At 42.1% G+C, this 23,699-nt stretch overlaps 1 protein-coding gene across 8 annotated transcripts in view; it reads left to right on the forward strand.

Moving 5' to 3' along the window:
- The window catches only part of gpr107 (G protein-coupled receptor 107), a 153,196-nt gene that overhangs the window by 44,831 nt on the left and 84,666 nt on the right, over positions 1 to 23,699 (forward strand). For all 8 annotated transcript variants that reach the window (XR_013577735.1, XR_013577737.1, XM_078550052.1 and 5 more), the window contains 4 exons: positions 5,636 to 5,709; positions 7,490 to 7,607; positions 11,793 to 11,923; positions 13,151 to 13,194. Coding sequence is in view for 6 of the 8 variants with exons in the window: in XM_078550052.1 (XP_078406178.1) it covers positions 5,636 to 5,709; positions 7,490 to 7,607; positions 11,793 to 11,923; positions 13,151 to 13,194 (367 nt within the window). In the remaining 2 variants the exon portion in view is untranslated. The remainder of the gene's footprint in view (positions 1 to 5,635; positions 5,710 to 7,489; positions 7,608 to 11,792; positions 11,924 to 13,150; positions 13,195 to 23,699) is intronic.

The raw sequence follows: 23,699 nt of genomic DNA on the forward strand, positions 1-23,699 counted from the left end.
CAACCCTCCACTGCTTGATGATGGGCCAGGGAAGAGGTGGCCACTCGCTCCATGCGTGGAATATGAGAACAGCTCAAGTTATGATTGTGGCCATCCAAGTCAGACCATCACCCACATATTAAACTTCTGCCACAAGTGATCCATTCTTGGTAGCATAGTAACCATTCATACTATGTCACCTGAAGCCATTGAATTGATCATTAACCTCAACATCAAACTATAACTGCTTCCCCAGCCATAGGAATAAAAAAAACCTGTAGTGACCAAGTTCTCGATCGTGATCAAAGAGGAGGATGAGGGGGCTTGAGAAATTAAAATACTGCACTGACTTGTAATTAAGTTGCTTCCTTGGAAGGAAAAATTGACATCTACTGTTATCCAGCACATCCAGTCAGCCTGTTGCCCAGCAGTGATTGCATGATGTTACTTTCCTCTCTTTGTTGGGAAATGGTATAGATGGGTATATGAAAACCTTAAAAATATAGACACAGGGAGGAGATGGGTTTAAATTGATGTTTGGGGCTCCCCTGTTGCCTCAGCAAGTTTTTCCATTGCTGGTCTGTATGGCTTATGTATTCAATATGGTCTGTATGGCTTATGTATTCAATGTCCCAAGTTTGATTCGTATAGAGTTTATGGATTTTAGCCAGAGCTACATTTGTTGACATTAAGTTGGAGCTGCTAATTATTTTGTGGCTGTTTCTAAGAGAGACGTTTGGATAAGATTTTCTTGCTCCATTCCATCTGGCTTCATAGACTTCTGTTCTGCCCCTCAGGTAGCCTCATGCCCCCAATAGCTGGCTCGCAGTAGGTGCTGTGGACTTACCAAATGTGTCCTCCTCTCTCACCCTCCCCCACTACACTCAGCTCATTTACATTGATAGAGCTAAGATTAAGTGCTGAATGGGATTGGGTCTCTTTCCTCAATTTGTAAATCTGTTAACACTGAATATGAAAATACAAACAAGGAGCAGGAGTAGACCATTCAGCCCTCGAGCCTGCTCCACCATTTAATAAGATCATGTCTGATCAGATAGTAACCTAAAACCTGCAATCCCACCTACCGCCAATAACTTATCACCCCCTTGCTTACCATGAATCTATCCACCTCTGCCTTAGAAACATTCAAAGACTCTGATTTCACCACCTTTTCAGGAAGAGAGTTCCAAAGACTCAAGACCCTCTGAGTGAAAAAATTTCGCCTCATCTTTGTTTTAAATGGGTGACTCCTTATTTTTAAACAGTGGCTCCTAGTACTAGCTTCTCCCACAAGAGGAAACATCCTCTTCACATCCACCCTGTCAAGACCCCTCAGGATCTCATATGTTTCAATCAAGTTGCCTCTTACTCTTCTGAACTCCAGCAGATACATGCCTAGTCTATCCAATCTTTCCTCACAAGACAACCCATCCATTCCAGGTATTGGTCTGGTAAACTGTCTCTGAACTGTTTCCAACGCATTTACGTCCTTCCTTAAATAAGGTGATCAATACTATACAAAATAGTCCAAATGTGGCCTCACTAGTGCCCTGTACAACTGAAGCTTAACCTCCCCACTTTTGTATGCCACACTATAGGAAGGATGTGAACATGTTGGAGAGAGTGCAGAAAAGGTTTATGAGAATGGCTCCAGGGATGAGACACTTGAGTTATCAGGAAAGATTGGAGAAGTTGGGACTGTTTTCCTTGGAGAGGAGAAGGCTGAGAGGAGACTTGATGGAAGTTTTCAAAATAATGAGGGGCCTAGAGAGAGGAGATATGGAGAAAGTGTTCCTGCTCATAAACAAATCAGAGAGCACAGTTTTAAAGTGTTTTACAAAAGAAGCAAATGTGAGGTGAGAAAAAACTTTTTCACAAAGTGAGTCGTTAGGGTTTGGAATGCAATGCCTGGAAGTGTGGTGGAGGCAGGCTCAATTGAGGTATTCAAGAGGGCATTGGATGATTATCTAAATAGAAACAATGTGCAGGGTTACGAGGAAAAGGCAGGAGATTGCCACTGTTAAAATGCTCAGAGAGCCAGTGCAGACATGATGGGCTGAATGGCCTCCTTCTACACCGTAACAATTCTGCGATTCTGTGATGCTTGCACACTAGCCTTTTGTGATTCATGCACTAGGACACCCAGATCCCTCTGCACCTCAGAGCTCTTCAACCTCTCATGATTTACATAAATGCTTCTGTTTTATTCTTCCTGCTAAAATGGGTAATTTCACATTTCCCACATTATACTCCATTTGCCAGATCTTTGCCCACTCACTTAACTCATCTATCTCTATCATTTATAGTCTCTTTATGTCCTCTATTTACTTACAACTTACTTTACTACCTATATTTGTGTCATCAGCAAATTTGGCAACCATCCCTTCAATCCCTTTATCCAAGTCATTTATATAAATTGTGAACAGTTGAGGTCCCAACTCTGATCCCTGTGCCACTCGTTACATCTTGCCAACCTGAAAAAGACCCATTTATGACTACTCTTTGCTTCCTGTTAGCCATCCAATCTTCTATTCATGCCAGTATGTGACCCCCTACACCATGAGCTTTTATTTTCCGCAATAACCTTTGATGTGACACTTTATCAAATGCCTTCTGGAAATCTAAGTACGGTTACATCTACCGGTCCCCCTTTACCCACAGCACATGTTACTTCCTCAAAGAACTTCAATAAGTTGGTTAAACACGATTTCCCTTTCACAAAACCATGTTGACTCTGCCTGATGACCATAAGCTTATCCAAGTTCCCTGCTATAACTTCTTTAATAATAGCTTCTAACATTTTCCCTATGACAGATGTTAAACTAACTGGCCTGTAGTTTCCCATCAGTACTCCATGCTTGAATCTGCTAAAGTAAGGTTTTTAAAATTTACTTGCTATTTATGAAAAAAATCCATTCTTTTAGTGTTTGGTTTCATCATACTTGTACCAGGAAGAATACTATTTTATTCTAATTTGAGGTGGGACAGTTCTTCATTCCCATTCAGCCGCAGTATGCTAATTCCCAAGCTACTGCCTTGAATCAGGAGAAAGTGCGCTGGAATATCTGTCATAGCTCCTGACTCTAAAACATACTGGTTGAGGCTGTGCTACCTAATCCATATTATATTCTTTTCGAATTATTTTTCAGGGTTTTGGTACTGATACAAAATTGGCCTAGTTCTGTTTAGGGGGATCAAATGTAATTCTAACGGGGAAAGGGGGGGAAAATACCTTTGTCTAAAACCATGCAAATATTAAAAGTGATTTTCCTTTGTACTTTGACATTCATACATTTGCTACAATAGAAAAATTGTGGATATGTATCACTGATGTTGGTGTTACAAAACTGGAGAGCTGTATCTGTATTTGTTCAGTGTGCTCATTCTAAAATGCTAATCATTTAATCCCCTGCACTCTGAAATGCTTAATTGTCCCATCATCAAACTGATACAGCATTGTTCTCATTAAGTACTTTTCAGAAACAATATCCTGAGTGATGATTGCTGGCGCTGCCAACAACATAATAAGCTGGCTTACTATTAACCCTAAGGGAGATGGTGGTGTTGTGGTAATGCGGCCTAGCAATCCAGAGGCCCAGCCTAATGCTCTGGGGACATGGATTCAAATCTCACCATGGCAGCTGGTGAGCATGAAATTATCATCGATTGTCGTAAAAACCCATCTGGTTCACTAATGTCCTTTAGGGAAAGAAATCTTCTATCCTTACCTGGTCCAGCCTATATGTGACTCCAGACCCACAGCAATGTGGTTGACTCTTAACTGCTAGGCCACTCAGTTCAAGGACAATTAGGGTTTGAGCAACAATTGCTGGCCTTGCCACATCCCATGAAAGAATAAAGAAAAAAAATCAGGGCTGTCGGTTTGAACAAAAGCACTGGCGATGATGTTTGCTTGTTTTCACTGATATCCTCAGATAGATGGTTTTGTGAGTGGAATGGGGAGGTGGGCCGAGTTTCTTTCACTGTTTTGCTCCTGTGGTTTGATGATGGGACAATTAAGCATTTCAGAGCGCATGGGGATTAAATGATTAGCATTTTAGAATGAGCACACTGCACAAATACAGGTACAGCTCTCGAGTTTTGTAGCACCAACATCAATGATGCATAATCACAATTTTTCTACTGTAACAAATGTATGAATGTCAAAGTACAAAGGAAAATCACTTTTAATAACTGCATGGTTTTAAACAAAAGTATTTACCCCCTTTCCCTGTTGTTATTATTACATTTGATCCCCCTTAACAGAACACGACCAATTTTGTTTTGTGTCACATTTAAATGACCAGCCGTATCAGTACTAAAACCCATATAAAACCCAGTTCACACTCCTTGCTGGCAAAAATGCTGTTTGATGTAAATAATGCAATTTTCACATCTCAAACATTGCTTTTGTTTAAAATCCTGAGAGATGCCACCAAAAGGCAACTGAAAGGCTCCACCTCTGTTGGGCCACCAGTGGGATTCTGTCAGGGCCAAAGACACATAAGGTAAAATCACGAGAGCAGCAGTCATGCATCAGAGATTAGTGTTTGAGCATCAGTCTCCATAATGCCAATATAAAAGCAAAATACTGCAGATGATGGAAATCTGAAATGAAAACATAAAATAGGAAACACTCAGCAGGTCTGGCAGCATCTGTGGAGAGAGAAACAGAGTTAATGTTTCGAGTCCAATGTGATTCTTCTTTAAAACTCACGTTGGTTGGTTCCTGGAGAGAGTATCTGGAGCCTTTGTCGGGGAGTGTGGTGGGGGCTGGGGGTGATTGCTGTTCAGAGAGAAAGAAAGACAAAACCTTGAGTACTATTTGTCCATGTTGGCTCAGTGGGAAGGAACTTCAGCAATTTTATTGAAGACCACAACATCTTCCCCAGCTGAAGTGCAGTACTTAGATCTGAAGTATGGTGGGGTGGGATGGGGTCAGATTATGTGGCAGCAGGCACCCTAAATTAACAGAAGGCATTGTATCTGTGTACATTCTTCTGCAAAAGAAATTCAAGTATTTGTGTGCTTTCTTCAGTGATACAACCTTGACCTGATTGTTTATTTGTCGTCATCGTCTGTTCACCGTCATTAGTACCCAAGAGCTGTAGCTGACTAATGAGATTACTTTGTTACTGACAATGTATGCAGTGTTTGGTTATGGTGCAAGACAAATAGATAGGCTTAGTTAAGCAATTATTGAGGGCATTGTTCAATTTAGAATGAAACTTCATCAACCCTAAAAGTACTAAATCTCCAGATCAATATGTGACTTTTATAACATAGCCTGTGCAAATTCCATCATGTAACCTCTGCAGAAATGATTCATTATGAATTTTCAACATTTCTATTATAAACCAGAATTCAAGAAGACATGGAGCCATAGATAATTTTTAACAGTAGATCTGGGGCTAGGTATCTCCACATGACAGAGAGGGAACTATTCTGCTGCTGTTCCTCACAACCAGCTCCCAGAAGCAATAACTGAGGGCTGAGACCCACCATCTCCACCAAGAATGCTGAGGTTAACAGTGAGTGGGAGGCAGGATGTGTGGAGATATTCCAGAGAAATCACTCCCATAAAATCAATTTGTACTTCTTCCATAGATCATCAATCAAGTGACATTAATGCTCCTTTTTTTTTCTCTCAAAACAGATTGATTATCACTTTATTTCAACTCAGGGTTACCCCATTGAAGGTTGGGCTGTGGTGTACTACATAACTCACTTGTAAGTAGTCTATCGTGTTGAGCCTTTACCAATGGGATATTTTTTGAAAGTTGTCGAGCCCAAAGGTGTTTCTAAAACAAATGACTAAAAAAAAATTACAAAAAAAAATTGTGGTGGGGAAGGAACAATTAAAGGATCACAGCTATTCACAGACTATTAAGTGTGCACCAAGATGATCAAATAGCGCATCATGGAACTGTGGAATGTGGGTCATAAGAAATCGAGTGGGTCTCAGTATGTGAATCCGCATGCACTATATTTTGTACATTTTCCTCTCCAGAATGGAGAAATGTCAAGCGAAGGCTAATGGAGTTGCTTGCTCACTGGATCATTTAGCAGCACCATTGCTCGAGTGTTCACGTGCTCCTCCTTGAGGCAAGCTTGGTAAACATGTTGACCGAGGCCTGAGAGCAGGTCATACTCTCTCGGCAGCAGGGAGACCTAAAGGAGAAAAATAGTTTTTATTAAATTATCTTAAATTTTATTTATCTCTCCAGTTATGCACCAATGGATGTAAATAAAAATATATCTTGATGAAGGGTAGAAGCAATTAATTTAAAGCAGCGTAAAAAAAATTGTAAGTTCACAGCAAATCCTACAACATCTGAAAGAAGAAAGATAAACATTTCATGTATTGACTCTTCATCTGCTCTGATGAGTTCTGACAAAAAAGTCTACACATGGCATATTAATTGTTTATCTTTTCTGGCACTCTGTATTTCTAGCATTTCATTTTTTCCTTCTGGGTTTAGAGCATTTTTCTGCTCCCTTATGGCCTTAAGCAGTAGTTTTATGTGACAAAACTGCTGTGAGTGTTGTGCACAAAGTACCTATTGCCAGGATGCAGCTAACCATTGTGAAGCAGAGTTGTAAGAGATATGAGCGGCAATAAGAAGTGTGCTGTAAATTTTACTTAATGTAACTTTGTTGTCATTTGCACTTATTAAGGATAGTGAGCTCCTTTTAGTCCTTTAGTACTCTTCAAAGTGAGGAGTGCTAGGGGAATGGAACTCAACTATAGCTAGACACAGAGCAAAGTTCCCCCTGCTTTACCTTAGCAGTCTAACACATATATCTTGGTAATAGACCACTAAAATAGCTGGGGAAAACCATATCATGACATAGGAGCTGATTTTTTAAAGTATCACATCCATTTAATCTTATGTACTGTTTGTGCTGTGCTCGGGACATTAGTGAACCAGATGGATTTTTATAATAATCAGTAATAGTTTCATGCTCGCCATTACTGAGGCTAGCTTTGTATTCCAGATTTATTAATTGAATTTAAGTTGCACCAGCTGACCTGGAATGCTCTCGCATGTATTCTTGCAGCCAGTTTCAGAGATAACATTGGTGGAGGTGTGAGAGCAGATCACTAACCCTCCTCCTTCGCAGGATTTGGGATGTGAGCAGCACCTTGGAATAATTTAGACTGAAATGCAGATAATAGGTTATGAATCTTTGAGCTTAGCTCTTTCGGGTTAGCATTTTGTGAACCCCTCAACTTGATTACTTGAGTGTTTGAGTAATCCACCATTTCCTATTTAATAAGAGACGACTGCATTAAAGCACTCCATTTGGTAAGTCATTTATAAGTCAAATGGTTTGAACTCTGGGTATCTAATTAAGTGAAGAGCACCATTTCTGATTAATTTTGCAGTGACAGCTGTAACTCTTACTGCCACAAAGATATAGTTTCCATCTGCGGAAAATGTCTTTGTGACTGACTGTCCTTTCCTCTTTACTAATGCTTTATGCTGTTCCTTTTTTCCTTCTATAGGTTGAAAGGTGCTCTCTTGTTCATCACGATAGCACTGATAGGAACTGGCTGGGCTTTCGTTAAACACATTCTTTCAGACAAAGACAAGAAAATCTTCATGATAGTTATTCCACTCCAGGTAAAGATCAATGCTGATGCCTAATGTCCCTTTTGCAGCATTCACAGTCTACACACATCTGCCATTTGTCTGAGTTTAGACTATTTCTTCACTGATTCCATTGTGAAAATCTGAAATATAGTCAAGAGACCTTGCTGAACCTTTATGTGACTAGATATCAGTGTTCTGGGCCTTTTTAAATCCTGAATGCAAATTCCTTGGATGAAGCTAGATTTTTTTTTTGTGAAACCTTGAAGAGCCAGTACCCATTGTGCAGGTGCTATACTCGAAAGAAATGGAAGAAAGAATTGTAGAACGATACAGCACAGAAAAGGAGGGCATTCAGTCCATCTTGCTTTTGCCGACACTTGAAAGAGCTACCCGATAATTCCCACTACCCTGCTCTACTCTCACAGCCAAAGATGCAGTAAGTGAAGTATTGGTTAGATGATGCTACATGAGATGGTAGCAGGATTGGAAAGCTGAAATAATTTTCCCAGATTTGAGATGGCATGCAAGTGAGTTGAAGTAGGAAACAGTGTGATGGGGGATACAGAGGGAGGGATTGATAGTGGCAGGGTAGTAAGAGCATATATTGGGCATATTAGCCTACCAATGTCATGAAGTTGACACATGATGATATGCTTTATTCTGTGCTGATTCTACCCCAGGTTTGTCCACCAGTTTAAGGGGTGGAGAATTGCTGGCTTACCCCTAATATTTGGGCAGTGTCTTGGATCTTGGGCTGGACAGTGCACCTTTGTGACTGCAGCAAGAACAGCATTTACTGCTGACATGAGATTTTGCTCATTTTATCCTTTGAGTCATGGAGGATTGCCTAAACCTGAAAAATGGGTGTTTTGAAGAATGAGAGAAATTCAAGCAAACAAAATGAATGTTGCACTATCAGTAGGGAGCTCAATTTTCTTTTAAACCATGTATTGGAATTGCTGGACATCTTGGGGGAAATGATATGGTGGGGGAAATAGAAATTTCAGAAATGTTAAGCTCAGCATCCGCTCTGAGGACAGTGTGAAGATAGCAACCTCTAATTATGTGGAGATCTACCATGTGATTCCATTTTAAGTTGATTTTTAAACTTATAGATCTCTAGCATGCATTTACATGTACAAATAATCTCAAAATATTGTCATTATCTAGAATTATGCCTTCATGGTCTACTGAAACTTGGAACTGTAAACTAGGAAAGACCAGCTGTGATACTTGGGCCCTTGTATGTCAGCATGCACTCCTTTCATCTTTGAAACAGGGATTTATAACCAGACCAGACTGATAGGATATCAGTGAGATAGGATATCTCACCCACTCTAACCTGTCTCTTCCTGAACTTGCCGCACTCCATTCTCTCAGGCCCAGCCCTGACTTTGTCATCAAACCTGCTGACAAGGGTGGTGCTGTTATTGTCTGGCGTACTAATCTCTACCTTGCAGAGGTAGCCAACTCGTAGACACTTCCTACCTCCCCCTGGACCATGACCCCACCACTGAACATTGTTCAGCCATTGTTTCCAGGACTGTCACTATCTCATCTCCTCTGGAGATCTTCCCTCCACAGCTTCCAACCTCATAGTCTCCCAACCTTGGATGACCCATTTCTACCTCCTACCCAAAATCCACAAACAGGACTGTCCCAGCAGACTGATCATGTCAGCCTGTTCCTGCCCCACAGAACTTATTTCTTGCTATCTTAACTCCATTCTCTCTCCCCTTGTTCAGTCTCTTCCCACCTACATCTGCGATTCCTCTGATGCCCTACACCATATCAACAATTTCTAGTTCCCTGGCCCCAACCACCTCCTCTTCACCATGGACGTCCAATCCCTCTACACCTCCATCCCCCACCTGGATGATCTGATGGCTCTCCGCTTCTTTCTTGAACAGAGGTCCGAACAATCCCCATCCACCACCACTCTCCTCCGGCTGGCTGAACTTGTTCTCTCCCTGAACAAATTCTCCTTAAACTACTCTCACTTCCTCCAAATAAAAGGTGTGGCCATGGGTACCCGCATAGGCCCCAGTTACGCCTGTCTCTTTATGGGGCATGTGGAAGATTGCTTCGGTGCTGCTTCATGCTCTCGTCTGGACCTGGAAAAATTTATTAATTTTGCTTTCAGTTTCCACCCCTCCATCATTTTCACATGGTCCATCTCTGACACTTCCCTTCCCTTCCTTGACATCACTGTCTCAATTTCTGGTGATAGACTATCCACCAATTTTCATTACAAGCCTACCGACTCCCACAGCTACCTCGACTACAGCTCCTGACACCCTGCTTCCTGAAAGGACTCCATCCCATTCTTTCAGTTCCTTCGCCTCTGTCGCATCTGTTCTGATGATGCCATTTTCCAAAACAGTTCTTCTGACGTGTCTTCCTTCTTCCATAACTGAGGTTTTCCACCCACGTGGTTGACAAGGCCCTCAACCGTGTCCGGCCCATCTCCCGCGCATCTGCCCTCACACCTTCCTCTCCCTCCCAGAACCATGATAGGGTCCCCCTTGTCCTCACTTATCACCCCACCAGCCTCTGATTCAAAGGATCATCCTCCGCCATTTCCGACAACTCCAGCATGATGCCACCACCAAACACATCTTCCCTTCACCCCCCGTCGGCATTCCGTAGGGACCTTTCCCTCCGGGACACCCTGGTCCACTCCTCCAACCTCAAACCCCTCCCACCGCACCTTCCCATGCAACCGCAGAAGGTGCAACACCTGCCCCTTTACTTCCCCCCTCCTCACCGTCCAAGGGCCCAAACACTCCTTTCAAGTGAAGCAGCACTTCACTTGCACTTCCCTCAATTTGGTCTACTGCATTCGTTGCTCCCAATGCGGTTTCCTCTACACTGGAGAGACCAAACGCAGACTGGGTGACTGCTTTGCGGAACACCTTTGGTCTGTCCGCAAGCATGACCCAGACCTCCCTGTTGCTTGCCATTTCAACACTCCACCCTGCTCATGTGCCCACATGTCCGTCCTTGGCCTGCTGCAATGTTCCAGTGAAGCTCAACGCAAACTGGAGGAACAGCACCTCATCTTCCGATTAGGCACTTTACAGCCTTCTGGACTTAACGTTGAGTTCAACAACTTCAGATCATGAACTGTCTCCTCCATCTTCACCCCCTTTTTTGATCCCATTTTTTCTAATAATTATTATATATTTTTTATATATTTTTCTTTTCCCACCTATTTCTATTATTATTTTCAAAATATATTTCCATCCATTGTTTTATCCTATTTTCGATCCCTCCCCCCCCCCCCCCCCCCCCCCCCCCCCCCCACCCCCCACCCCCACTAGGGCCATGTGTCACTTGCTCATCCTGCTTTCTACCCTTAATGTCACCATCAGCACATCCTTTAGCTAATATCACCACCGTCAACGCCCCTTTGACCTTTTGTTTATGACATCTTTGGCAATCTCTTCTTTGTCTCCACCTATCACTGGCCCTCAATCCAGCTCCGCCTGTCCCCGCTACCCCCCTTAAACAGCTTATATTTCACCACATTTCTATTTCTCTTTAGTTCTGATGAAGAGTCATACGGACTTGAAACGTTAACTCTGTCTTCCTCTCCACAGATGCTGTCAGACCTGCTGAGTTTTTCCAGCTATTTTTGTTTTTGTTTCAAATTCCAGCATCCTCAGTATTTTGCTTTTATCTTATGATAGGATAGACCTTTGTCTCTCTTCCCCTGTCCAGCTTGAACAATCTTACTTGAAATGATTTTGGTGTAGTCTGGACCTAGTTTCTGGTATTTGTGGGCCCACAGTAAAAAGTGGCCAAAATTTGCTGTTAAATTGGGAGTGTTATCTGGAAACTCCTAAAATGAGTTTTTCCAGGAAATAGAAATATCATTCCGGTCCAGTGGAGGGTGCTGTGAGATTTCGTGTGTTGTGTTAAAGCGGAGTATCGCAAGTTTTAGACTGCATCTTGACCATGCTGTACCTGACCAGGGGGTGCTTGATGTTGATAAAATTTACCTGGAGTGCAAAGTGCTTTCCTCTTCCATCTCCATTTTCTCAACTCCCCCATTGCCCCCAAACAATGAATGATCCAAATCAAACTGCATTAAGCAGCTGAATTAAATGTGTTCATACAGACCCATTGCTTAATCCAAGATCATTTGGTGCAGAGAGAAATCTTTTCGCTGTTGCCGAAGTTAGCTGTTAGTAAAACTACTTTGTTCTCTAGGTCCTTGCTAATGTCGCTTACATCATTATTGAGTCGACAGAAGAAGGGACGACTGAATACGGACTGTGGAAGGAGATCCTCTTTCTTGTCGACCTCCTGTGTTGTGGTGCCATCCTGTTCCCTGTAGTGTGGTAAGTGTGGCCATGATTTAATCTTGCTGATTTTGGGTGTCGGCCAACATTTTGGGTGTCAGGCGCAACAGATATTTGAGGGTGTCCTCTGCCTGACTAACATCCAAACAGATGTTGATGGAAGGAAAATCTGCTTTGCTCCTCTCTGTGCCCATTTCCATAAATAAAGCATGGGGACAAGTGGTGCGCTGTTAGCAAAATTATGGGAGGTGTCTTCAGAGGTCACTTAATGGTGTCCATGATGAATTATGCCTTGAGTGAGGAAGGAAAAGTCAAAATGTCCCCTTGTCTATCCAGGCTGCCCACTCCCTGGAATCTGTTAGAAAACATAGCTCATGGAGTATTAGGAGTCATCATTCAGATAACTCAATTTAACCAATTCAAGTCAAGTTACCCCTGGTGCAATGCTGCTGAGATTCTGGTTCCACCCAAGAGGCTGAAAATACAGCTCAGTTCCCCCCCACCACCACCACCACCACCACCACAGCAGTCAATTTCTCTTTGGCCTCTTTAGATCTTCTTTTCATGAAGGTTACGAGTTCACGTGGAAGCAGCCTTTTGGTACCTTTCCCAGGTAGGCATTCTTCATGTACAAGTTAAGGCATCACGGGGCCAATCTCATCTGACATATGCACCAGGGGTCATAGGTGGATCTCTGAACCATATTAGTACCCAGGCCCACCCTAACCTGAGCTTCCCACAACAGCCAGATCATGGGGTAGTCAGGATGGATACAGGCACCTTGGAGCTGAAGCAGTGGCTAACTTTCCTCAGGTTTGCAGGAGTATCAGGCAGTCGGCCTGTGCCGTTAGAGTGCCTGATAATTCTGTGTCAGGCGCAACAGATATTAGAGGGTGTCCTCTGCCTGACTAACATCCAAACAGATGTTGATGGTAGGAAAACCTGCTTTGCTCCTCTCTGTGCCCATTTCCATAAATAACGCATGGGGACAAGTGGTGCGCTGTTAGCAAAATTATGGGAGGTGTCTTCAGAGGCCACTTAATGATGTGGGCTTGTATTATTTATTGCGTAGTGGTGGCCTTTAATATATAAAAGCCTGTGTAGTGACTTGATAATTCATCACATTAATCTTAAAATATAACTTACACATTCCTAGTAAAAACCTCAAGTATTTTGAACAGTTTGTCTGTGGGCTTAATTTGACACTGCAGCATTTTTCTACAAGCTTGAGCACACTCTAATTGTTATTCATCATTGCACTCACAGGTCAATTAGACATTTGCAAGAGGTGTCAGCTATAGATGGAAAAGGTAAGGAAGAATCTAGAAATCTGAATGGTTGCTGTGTAGGCAGTTTTAAGCAGAACACTACCACTGCAGCCAAAAAGTGGACAGTGCAGAAGATACATTAGTGTGGGTGTCAAGTATTATAGAATATGTTTGGAAAACCCGCACCTCGTGAATTCAGGTTCTTTGATGCTTGCTTTTTTTAAAATTTGTTCATGGGATGTGGGTGTCGTTGGCTAGGCCAGCATTTATTACCCATCCCTAATTGCCCTTGTTCAGAAGGCATTTTTTAAGAGTCAACCACATTGCTGTGGACCTGGAGTCACATGTAGGCCAGACCTGGTATGGACAGCAGATTTTCTTCCCTAAAGGACATTAGTGAACCAGATGGGTTTTTACGACAATTGGCAATGGTTTCATAGTCATCATCAGATTTTTAATTCCAGATTTTTAGTGAATTCAAATTTCACCATTTGCCATGGTGGGATTTGAACCTGGCCCCCAGAGCATTACCCTGGATCTCTGGATTACTAGTCCAGTGGCAATGCCACGACCCCACCTCCTCCCCCATATCATGGAAATAATGGACCATTGTGGAAAAAATACCTGGTTCAAAAAATTTACAGCAAAACATCACCTCAGGGCTGTGCAGTTCATCCATACACATTGAATTGGTGTCTAAAACAGCAAAAGCAATGCATATACAGATATGGGAAAGAAAATAAAGCTGGTAACTGGGAAATAAATGGAAGACAATGTTTAGCCTGGTGTCTTATGCTCTTTTAGAAGTTTGTAGTGATCTTAAAACTGAAACAGCGCAGAGTGTGTGAAACACAACAGGTGGGATTCATGCATTGTCTATGGAGGAACACAGGTATCAACAGTCCACAACTTCTTTCTTTCAATACATTTCTCTTTTTAAAAATTCCTTGCTCCTCTGGCTCGGTTAGGTTAGATTAGCATCTGCTCCCTTCCACTACCTTGTACGTGCAGATATTCTTTAAGTTTGAACCAGGGCAATGCGAATAGGGTGTTAGAAATGATTGCAGCCAGTCCTGTTTTGACTTGACATTCACCGATTGACCTTTCAAGGGTCATGAATAGCAATTGGGGCCAAGAACCTTGTCCACTTCCCCCTTACCACCCCATTCCTTCCAAAATCCAATAATACTGCTACAATCAGCTGTTTTTTGCTCAGCTGAGATCAGTTAAATCAATGTAGGCTGTCTATCAAACCTGCAATCTCAGTGATTGGCATGGTCAGAACTTCACAGGATAAGCTTGATAAATATTTCTCGGAGCCACTGAGGTACAGCTAACATTTTGGTACCTCTAGCAACAATTCTGCAGCAAGATCTGAGATATAGTTACTTAACAAACCTCTCAACCTGGGACATCTAAAAGAAGAGATGGAGAATAAATTAAAGTTCCGGAATGCGCTTTTATAGTGTTCTGGTGCAATGCTGTGACTTATATTTGATTAATCATAACATTCAGCTTCTAATTGCCACACTATAAAAGAATACAGTTTCTTATTACATGTTGGGATTGATGTCACATTTGCTTTCACATGCAGGGCTAGTCTATGGTAAAATTAGTTAATCATTGGAACATAGGAACAGGAGTAGGCCATTCGGCCTGTCAAACCTGCTCTGCCATTCATTTAGATCATGGTTGATTATCTCCCTCAAGGCCACTTTCCCATGCTATTTCCATATCCCTTGATGTCATTAGTCTCCAAAATCTATTGATTAATATTAATTTTAATATTAATATTAATCCTGTGGATTAATATCTAATACTTGGCAATTTGAAGCCTATGGAATTAAGTCCTTGGACTTTACAAATGTCCTACATTTCAATGCTGGCATTTAAGTCTGGAGTGGATGTGTGTTGTGGAAACATTTCTTTAGCACTTGTCTCCTGAAAGTTATCCTGTTCCACTATTAGATCATGGTACTCAGAATGTTACTGGAAGCCAGGGGGAACTCTGAATTCACATGTATTATTGATCCCATACTGGTATTTTCTTTTTGAAGCAGAAGATATGTCTTTCAAGAGATCAAGTGTCCAAATATTTTTGACAGCATAGTGCTGCTATTTATTTTCAGTCTGTGGAGCCAGTGCTGCTGCCCAGCTCCCTAATAACAAATCCATGTGAAGGAAGCTAGCTCCCCGTTGTCCCTTTGCCTATCAACTTATTTGACCCGGTGGTGAAAAAAAATGAGGAGTTAGTCTCTGGTGGAGTTTTCCAGATTATTTATTGAGTGCTGATTGGTTTATTGATTGCTGTGCTATATTTTGGAGGCCAGTCAAGAAATTGAAGGACAAATTTATTTCTGTGGCGCATTGGGAAGGGGCACAGGTGCAGGATCTGTAGAGGAGTAAAGTGTTTCACACATTCCAAGCATGTTTGAAAATTATAGATTTGGAAAACAGAACAGAATTTGCACTCTCTCTTCCTCCACCTGTGCTGAGCTGTGTTTTTGCTGTGTGTTAGCTTTCTCTGATTTTTCATCCTTATTTCTGAATGCAGATCTCTGCATTTTATTTGCAACTGAATCATGGTTGCAGTGGCTCTGCTTGACTATCAAAGTAAATGTAACAGGAAAGATTCCTCCTTTTCTTCCATAGGTCTGTTATTGACCAGCAATATCTCACAGAAAATATCCTGTTGAACTGTTTTTTCACTAAAGTGAAATGGGGGAGAGATTGCTGGAGGACGTTTAGGCTGAGAATATTTTTGTACATATCTATTCATCTCATCTCAAACATACTAGACTTGAGTGGTTTAATAAGGTTTATCATACGTGCAAGTTGAGAGGCACAGTGTATTGGTGCTTCATCACTTTGCCCCCATTATTTTCAATATATCAAATTCTTAACTTGGCAGAATTCTGGCTTCTTTAGCAAGGGAAAAGAGTCCAAAAGCAGCCCAAATTGAGACAGCTCCCAAGATCTAGTGAGAAATTGGATAATGGCCTAATTATAGAAACAGCTGATTCCCAGGGATTTTTTTATTCTTTACCAGGTTGTGGGCATCGCTGGCATTTATTGCCCATCCTTAATTGCCCTTGAGAAGGAGGTGGTGAGCTGCCTTCTTGAACTGCTGCAGTCCTTGTGGTGTAGGTACCCACAGTGCTGTTAAGGAGGGAGTTTCAGGATTTTGACCCAGTAACAGTGAAGGAGCAGCGATATAGTTTCAAGCCAGGATGGTGTGTGGCTTGGAGGGGAACTTGAAGGTGGTGGTGTTCCCATGCATCTGCTGTCCTTCTCCTTCTGGGTGGTAGAAGTCGTGGTTTTGGAAGGTGATGTCGAAGGAGCTTTGGTGAGATGCTGCGATGCATCTTGTAGATGGTACACACTGTGCATCGGTGGTGGAGGGAGTGGATGTTGAAGGTGGTGGATGTGGTGCCAATCAAGCTAGGCAGTGCACCACACTGGAAAGAAAGAAGTAGCTGTTGGAAGAAAAAATAATAGAATAGAATATATTATGGAAAGACTGAAATGTGCAGGAATGAATTTTGGTGCTAACATCATTAAAGTAACCATGAATGATTGTGACATCTTACAGAGAACATCTCTGAAAAACGTGGGAAACTTTTAATAGGCAAACTCCACCTTCTCACTACGTTCATCATTCGCTTCTCTGTAGAAACACATCTCAATTGTCTCTCGAACCCATTTATCCTGCCCACTTGTTCTACCGTGTATTTTGTCTGTTAAATGAAAAGCTTCGATTTATTACTTTTTTTTCCTTTAAGTTCTCCCTTTTTACATAATTTTGAACATATGCCCCCTGATATTTAACTTCTTCTCCACGATGAACAGGTTGGCTTGGTTTGCATCTTCAATTGAAACCCTTCCCATAATTGTTGAATTCAGCAACTGCATGGGTTTAGAGCATTGCACAGTTATTATTTACTCTGGAGGCGTCAATGATAATCTGGCTGCCTACAGAATTGATACTTCATTTATCACGTGATGATTCCCTCGTGTAAATTAACATTTAAAGGGCAACAGCAACCCATTTCACTGTGTTCAAGTGTTTAAAAAATTTTTTTCAGATTCACTGGAGCAAAACTAACAATAGCATAGATTAATATGGAAATGGATTCCAGAAATTCTTAATGTTGATGAGATTCCTACAGATTGATACTATAGCTGTCTAGAATGGTGGATTTCTCTCACAAAAATAGGGATTGTTCTGTTTTCCATGTAATCTTTGCAGCTGAGGAGGAATTTTTCCATTCAAAGTAGCTTGGTAATACCACACAAAAAAAACCTCTCTTTTTGAGGTTGTACAGCAGCACAAACAGAATAAAAATGAACAGGCTGCGATTCGTTTCACTACAAAAGAGAAGACTGAGGGTTGACCTGGTAGAGGCCATTATGATAATGTTACGGGCAGGAGGAGGTTTAATTTAAACAGCCCCAATTTCTTCTCTCTTTGAACACTCCGTATGAAGGAAAAACTTGCACTTATATAGTGCCTTTTACAACCTCAGTATGTCACAAAGTGCCTTACAGCCAAAAAAGTATTTTTTGAAGTGTTAGTCACTGTTGTAATGTAGAAAACATACCAGCCAATTTGAGCACAGCAAGGTTCCCCATATAGCAGTGTGATAATGACCAGGTAATTTGTTATTGTGATGTTGGTAAAGGAGAAATATTAGCCATGACACCGGAGTAGAACTGCCTTCCTCTTCAAATCACAGCATGGGATATTTTGCATTCACTGAAAGGGTAGATGGGACCTTAGTTTAACGTTTTGTCCAAAAGAGTGATACAAGCTCACACACTTTTCCACGAGCCCTACTAGGCATTAGATGACTCACTCCTTTCCACTCTTCTTATTACATCTACCCATGCCTCTCGTCCATCTTCCATCCACCCCAGGCTCTGCTCCACTCCCTTTTCTCTTCCTTCTCTGAGTGTCGTACCAACTCCATGACATCCTGTCGGCCCCTGATCTCCATACCCATCTTTGACCTGGTTCACATTGGCTGCTGTCTTTCTCAGTATGCTGGACTTCATTAGAGGTAAGGCACAGAAATCCATTGCAACAGTAAAAGGTACTTTGGGAGGGGCATGCAGAATAGTACAAAAAGGATGATGTAGAGTGAGAGAATGGGTGAATAAACAAACTATATCAGAGACATCACATCAACAAAAATGCCAGAACTGTACACAGAGAGGGAAAAACTCTGGGGCAATTGTTGAGCAACTAGCCCAGATAAAATTGTTCTGTATTGCATTGCTAAGCGCCAGGGTTCTCATGCATACACTGTGTAATAACTGATAGAATGTTTGAACTTAATTGTTGGGCAGTCTAGCATGATTACAAAAATTGATTTGCATTCAGAATGTCGCGTTGCTTTTGGCTGGTCTCCAGAATTAAGGAAGAATTTATATAACTCATTCTACAAACTCGCTCAGTCCCAAAGTGCTTCACCACTAATGCAGTATTTTTGAAGTGTAGTCACTGTTGCAATGTTGATCCCTAGTTAAACTCATCACCTAAAAAAGCAACAGTACTCCTGCAGCTGCAATTAGGGAGCTGTAGTTTCAGCAGAATAACTGAGACATGTACATAGTGGTGCAAGTTGTACACTCCGTGAATCAGCCTCTTCATTCAGTGAAGGCTCATGTGCACAATACAAGTTCTAGAAATGGAGCAGAATTAACACTCAGACCTCTGCAAGAGGTCTTTGGGAGGGGGAAAAAACCTTGGATGCATTTTCTAAGGAGCAATGGCTAATTGTTTCTGGTGGAGTACTTAACACGTATTTGTTTTAATTGTATGGAACAAATAAGGTGAGTCAAAAGAGTAAGAGAAAGCAGTTTAACTAATTTGATTGGTTGGCATTGTGATGTTTGCCAGCTGTAAATTGTACTGAAATACAGTGGCCAATTTTCAGGCAGCAAGGTCCCACAAACAGCAAGGAGAAAATAAGATAATTTGCTGTTATTGCCCGTTTTTAAAAAAACATAAGTATTTTCAGTTTATATGTAGGAGTTCACATTACTTTTAAAATTCCACCTACTTTTTCCATACATCTTGCCTACCAGTGTGACCTGAGCTACCTCCCACATGTTCCCTCTGTATCTTGCTCCTGGAAGCAGCTCAGTGGGAGATCTATTAATAATTTAGTACATTGTTTTTCGTATTGCTTAATAGTTTTGTTATACAACCATGTATTGTCTGACTCAATGTGAGCAATTCCACAGGAGATCTACTAGTTTTGTAAATAATGCTGAATTCATGGTGTCACAGCATGTCGAATGTTGTGCCAGAGTGTTTTAACCTAAATTTGTGTCTGCAATTCCCCAAGCACTGTGGGCTTCAAATCTCAGCTGTAGCGCAGTAGAAAGATTGAAGAGGAAGGCCTGAAGAAAAGGATACTTGGCCTGCTTTCACAAATGTCTAAGTAAATGGTACTGATGGGGGCATGAAAGCAAGTTTTGAGGTTGGCCTCTCAGCCAGGGATGGTGCACAGAGGAGACTTTCTGAGGAAATGGATGAAATTCTGAGTAATCTGACCTTTTCTTCACTACTTGAGCCTTCCTCCGCCTTCACTAGCAGCTAATTAATAATGTCATTCTGCACTAAATCTCTAGGTGGTCCAGTGTGGCTGATACTTGTATTTTTTCTCTGTGCATGTAGAATTTCCAAACCTCTGCAAAGCTCCTCCTTATTGAAAATTCAGCACATAGAAAATCATCAGCTGCCTCTCTGAGCAACTTGTCAGAACTAGAGTGTTAAGCAACCCTAAATTTTAGGATTCCATAACAGGAGTCTGTCAATCATTGTGGGATTTTCAGTTTGTTCTCTCTCTCATGCCCTGTGGGATTTGTAGTAGAAACACCAATTGTGGAAAAGTGAATGCCAACCCTGTGAAATTGTGTCAGGGTCTGGCAACGGAGCCTGGAACTGGATGCAGAGAGTGGGAAAGTTGGGCTGTCTGGCCTTATTTTATTCTTTCACAGGATGTGGGCATTTCTGGCAAGGCCAGTAATTATTGCTCGAGAAGGTGGTGGTGAGCCACCCTCTTGAACTGCTGCAGACCATGTGGTGTAGATAAACCCACAATGCTATTAGGACAGGAGTTCCAGGATTTTGACGCAGTGACAGTGAAGAAACGGCAATAGAGTTCCAAGTCAGGATGGTGTGTGCCTTGGAGGGGAACTTGCAGGTGGTGGTATTGTTATGCACCTGCTGCCCTTGTCCTTCTAGGTGGTAGAGGTACTGTCATACTGTCATTGGAAGGTGCCGTCATAGTCTGGTGTTGAGCAGACCTTTACATATGAGTTGTGCTGGAGTCTGGACAGAAATTGTAACAATAGATAGATTTTGTAGTAGCTTCAGAGAATTATAGTCAAAAGCCGGGGATGTATTTAAAAATGTTATACTAAATTTCTCGTTGAAGGACAGGAGCTGTAAGCTATAGAGTGTGGTGAGCAATCAACTTCATTACTGAAAGTAGTTTGAGATTTTTTGAACAATTTAATTGCTTGCTCTTCTGGTAGCTGTCTTTTGTTTATTGGCTGTATAGAAGCAAATGGAAAAATGATGCCTGTGAGTTTGTCGATTTCATGCATTTGTTTCTTAGGCTGAAAAGGTTAAATGACTGCCTGTTCCTATGGTAGATATAGCTGCAGCAATTGCTGCATCTCCTTTCTAGCACTAATGGTTAGTATTATATTACGGATGGAGTGTCTTTGTGGGGACAACAGAGCTCTGTTAGAATTCCAGTCACTCCGTCCTGCAGCTGCTGTGTTCTGCCTGAAAGGCGATCATTAGGTTTGAAGCTATTTCGCCCGTGCTAAAGGCAGAGATCTTTTGCGCACCAGTCTTTCACTTAATAAGTGCAGCACTCAGTTACAATATAGCAGCCATCGTAGCCTGAAACTCTCCCAGAACTGGCTGCTTTATGGTGAGATCCCACTCCCTCTGCTACGCTAGACATGATGCAAACATGTATTTACTTTTTTTATTGTGTGTAAGCCTTTCTGTCTAAGCAGTTGGTTGTCGGATTTAATCTGATAATTTAACTTTACTGATGGAGGTAAAGCTCACTCAATAATCATTCACTCACTCACATTTCCAGAACTTTCATCCAATTCAGGGTCGTGGGGAGTCTGAGCCTATCCCGACAGGCAGTGGGCGCTAGGCGGGGTACACCTAGGATGGGACGCCAGTCCATCACAGAGCACACACACGCACACGACACAAATTAACCGTAGCCAATCCACCTAACCAGCACGTCTTTGGACAGTGGGAGGAAACCGGAGCACCCGGTGGAAACCCACACGGACACGGAGAGAACGTGCAAACTCCACGCAGACAGACACCGGAGGTCAGGATCGAACCCAGTTCCCTGGAGCTGTGAGGCAGCGGCGCTGATCACTGCGCCACCGTGCCACCTGTTCACTCAATAATTTAAAACCAAATTATGCACTCTCCTGTGGTTTCCCTGCTCCCCGCCCCCAACAATTTTTCTGGGCACATTGTTGATTGCTGAGTACTGGAACCCTTCAGAACCTCACTCTTGTGATCATTCTTTGTGTTTGAGCCTGGACTGCGACTTACTACAACTAAGTACATCCACATGTGCATTTTCCACTGGGGCAGAATACACATCAGTCAAGTCCAGGACCTAAATTATGGCCTAAACCCAGAGACACCCACCTAGGCTTTCCCCTTTTCCTCCTGTGCCTCCCTGTCCTCTACCCCTCTCCCTCCTCTCCTATATATATATATATATTTAAAAAATATATATATATATATATATAAAAAAGGGGAGGTTATTTCCACCTTTCTCCCCAGGGAGAACTTTATTAAAAAAAAATTATGGCCTAAATTTTGCGCTCATTAGGTGCACGCGATTAGCATGCCCGGGTATGGATGGGAAACGGTCCCCTGACCACGATTTCATGCTAGCTGGCCAATTAACGGAGAGCCAGCATGAAACATGCCCAGAGAAAGGCTCAGCACTGCCGGTGAGGGCGGGCGCCAGTGGGTGCTGATGAGCGCTTCCACTGAGCTCCCTGAAACTCTTTCAAGTTATCAACAGTCACAGATTCTTTCGAGTACAATCACAGTTCTTGGTTTCCGGGAGTGGGACATGAACCCACAACCCTCTGATTCAAAGGCGAGGGTGCTATGAACTGAGCCATAGCTGACACCTCCTCTGAGCTCCCTGAAGGCAGAGAGCTGCAGACCTCCAATTAATAAAAAAAAGCACACGAATGCTGCAAAAAATGTCCATGCGGCACAGTCAAGCACCTGAGAGCTGTCAATGTATAAATAATCACACTGCATGGCAATCACCTTGTTAAAGACAATTGCTAGTTAAATAGGTGATGGGCATTGATTATCCTATCTAAATAGAATAAAAAGATACAGCTGGAGCACTTTGTGTGGAAGCGACTTGGAAGTCAGTAGCACTGAGGAGCTGTCTTGAAAATAAACCAGCTTGAACCAAAAGACCAGCCTGGATTAATTCTTCCACCACAACCTCTTATTGTGAGTAACATGGTTACAGAGGATGAACTTTAAGCTTTGCTGATTGATAGCTGTACATGAAGACTTTTGCCTCAATCCTCAGGGGAAAGAAGTGTACTATTGCTGACATGTTAAGTTACGGATTGGAGGAAGGATGGTGCAAAATCTCAAGTTTTGACTATCCATCAATTTTTTCTGACTCTGAACCTTATCAGCAATGAAAAGCTGACGTTGAAATGTGAGCCCGGGTTACTTCCATACCCCGGAAGAAGCAAGGTATTGCTTTGGCGTTATCATTGCCAGCCAAAAGTAAGATAAGGAGTAAGGTGGAGAGTGGATGATTTGGATCATGAAGAGGGATTGAACCTTCTGTTACAATTTTTGGATAAGTATTACAAAAAGGATGAGTTATTGGAAGTGCATGAAGCTTGGATGATCTTTGATAGGTTTAGGAAATCAGATTTGCAGTCCATGAGAATATATCATGGATTTTGATAAATGGTACAGGAGACTACAGAGATTTGAACTTGAAATTCTGGAATCGGTATTGGCAGTTAAATTACTGGACTGCGCTTGCATTGCTCACATTGATAGTCTTTTAGCACTAACAGGGGTTCAGAGAAAGAACCTCGCCTAGATCAAATGGCTGCTGCCCTGAAAAGATTTCTGGGGAAACACCTTCCACGTTCCCTGCCATTTTCTTAGCAAATGCGAACAACTATGCTGTGAAACACAGGTTGGAGGATTCACTGGTGGCTGAATTTCGAGGTCGACCAAATATTAGACGAAGATTCCAATACAAAGATGGGGTTAGTGACAAGAGGTCTGAAAATTGTTGTAACCCTAGCCAATTTGAGAGTCGGGACAAAAAGGCGTGTCTAGGACCGTAGGCGTTTAAACCCAAAACATGCATGGGGAATGATTAGTCGGTGTTTTCGGTGTGATTCCTAGAATCATTACACGACAAACTCCCCACAGCAAAGGAATCGTGCTTTTGAAGTGACCCATGAGACAGATTCAT

Source organism: Cetorhinus maximus, chromosome 10, assembly GCF_964194155.1.
Source record: "Cetorhinus maximus chromosome 10, sCetMax3.hap1.1, whole genome shotgun sequence".
In the NCBI taxonomy this organism is placed as follows: Eukaryota; Metazoa; Chordata; class Chondrichthyes; order Lamniformes; family Cetorhinidae; genus Cetorhinus; species Cetorhinus maximus.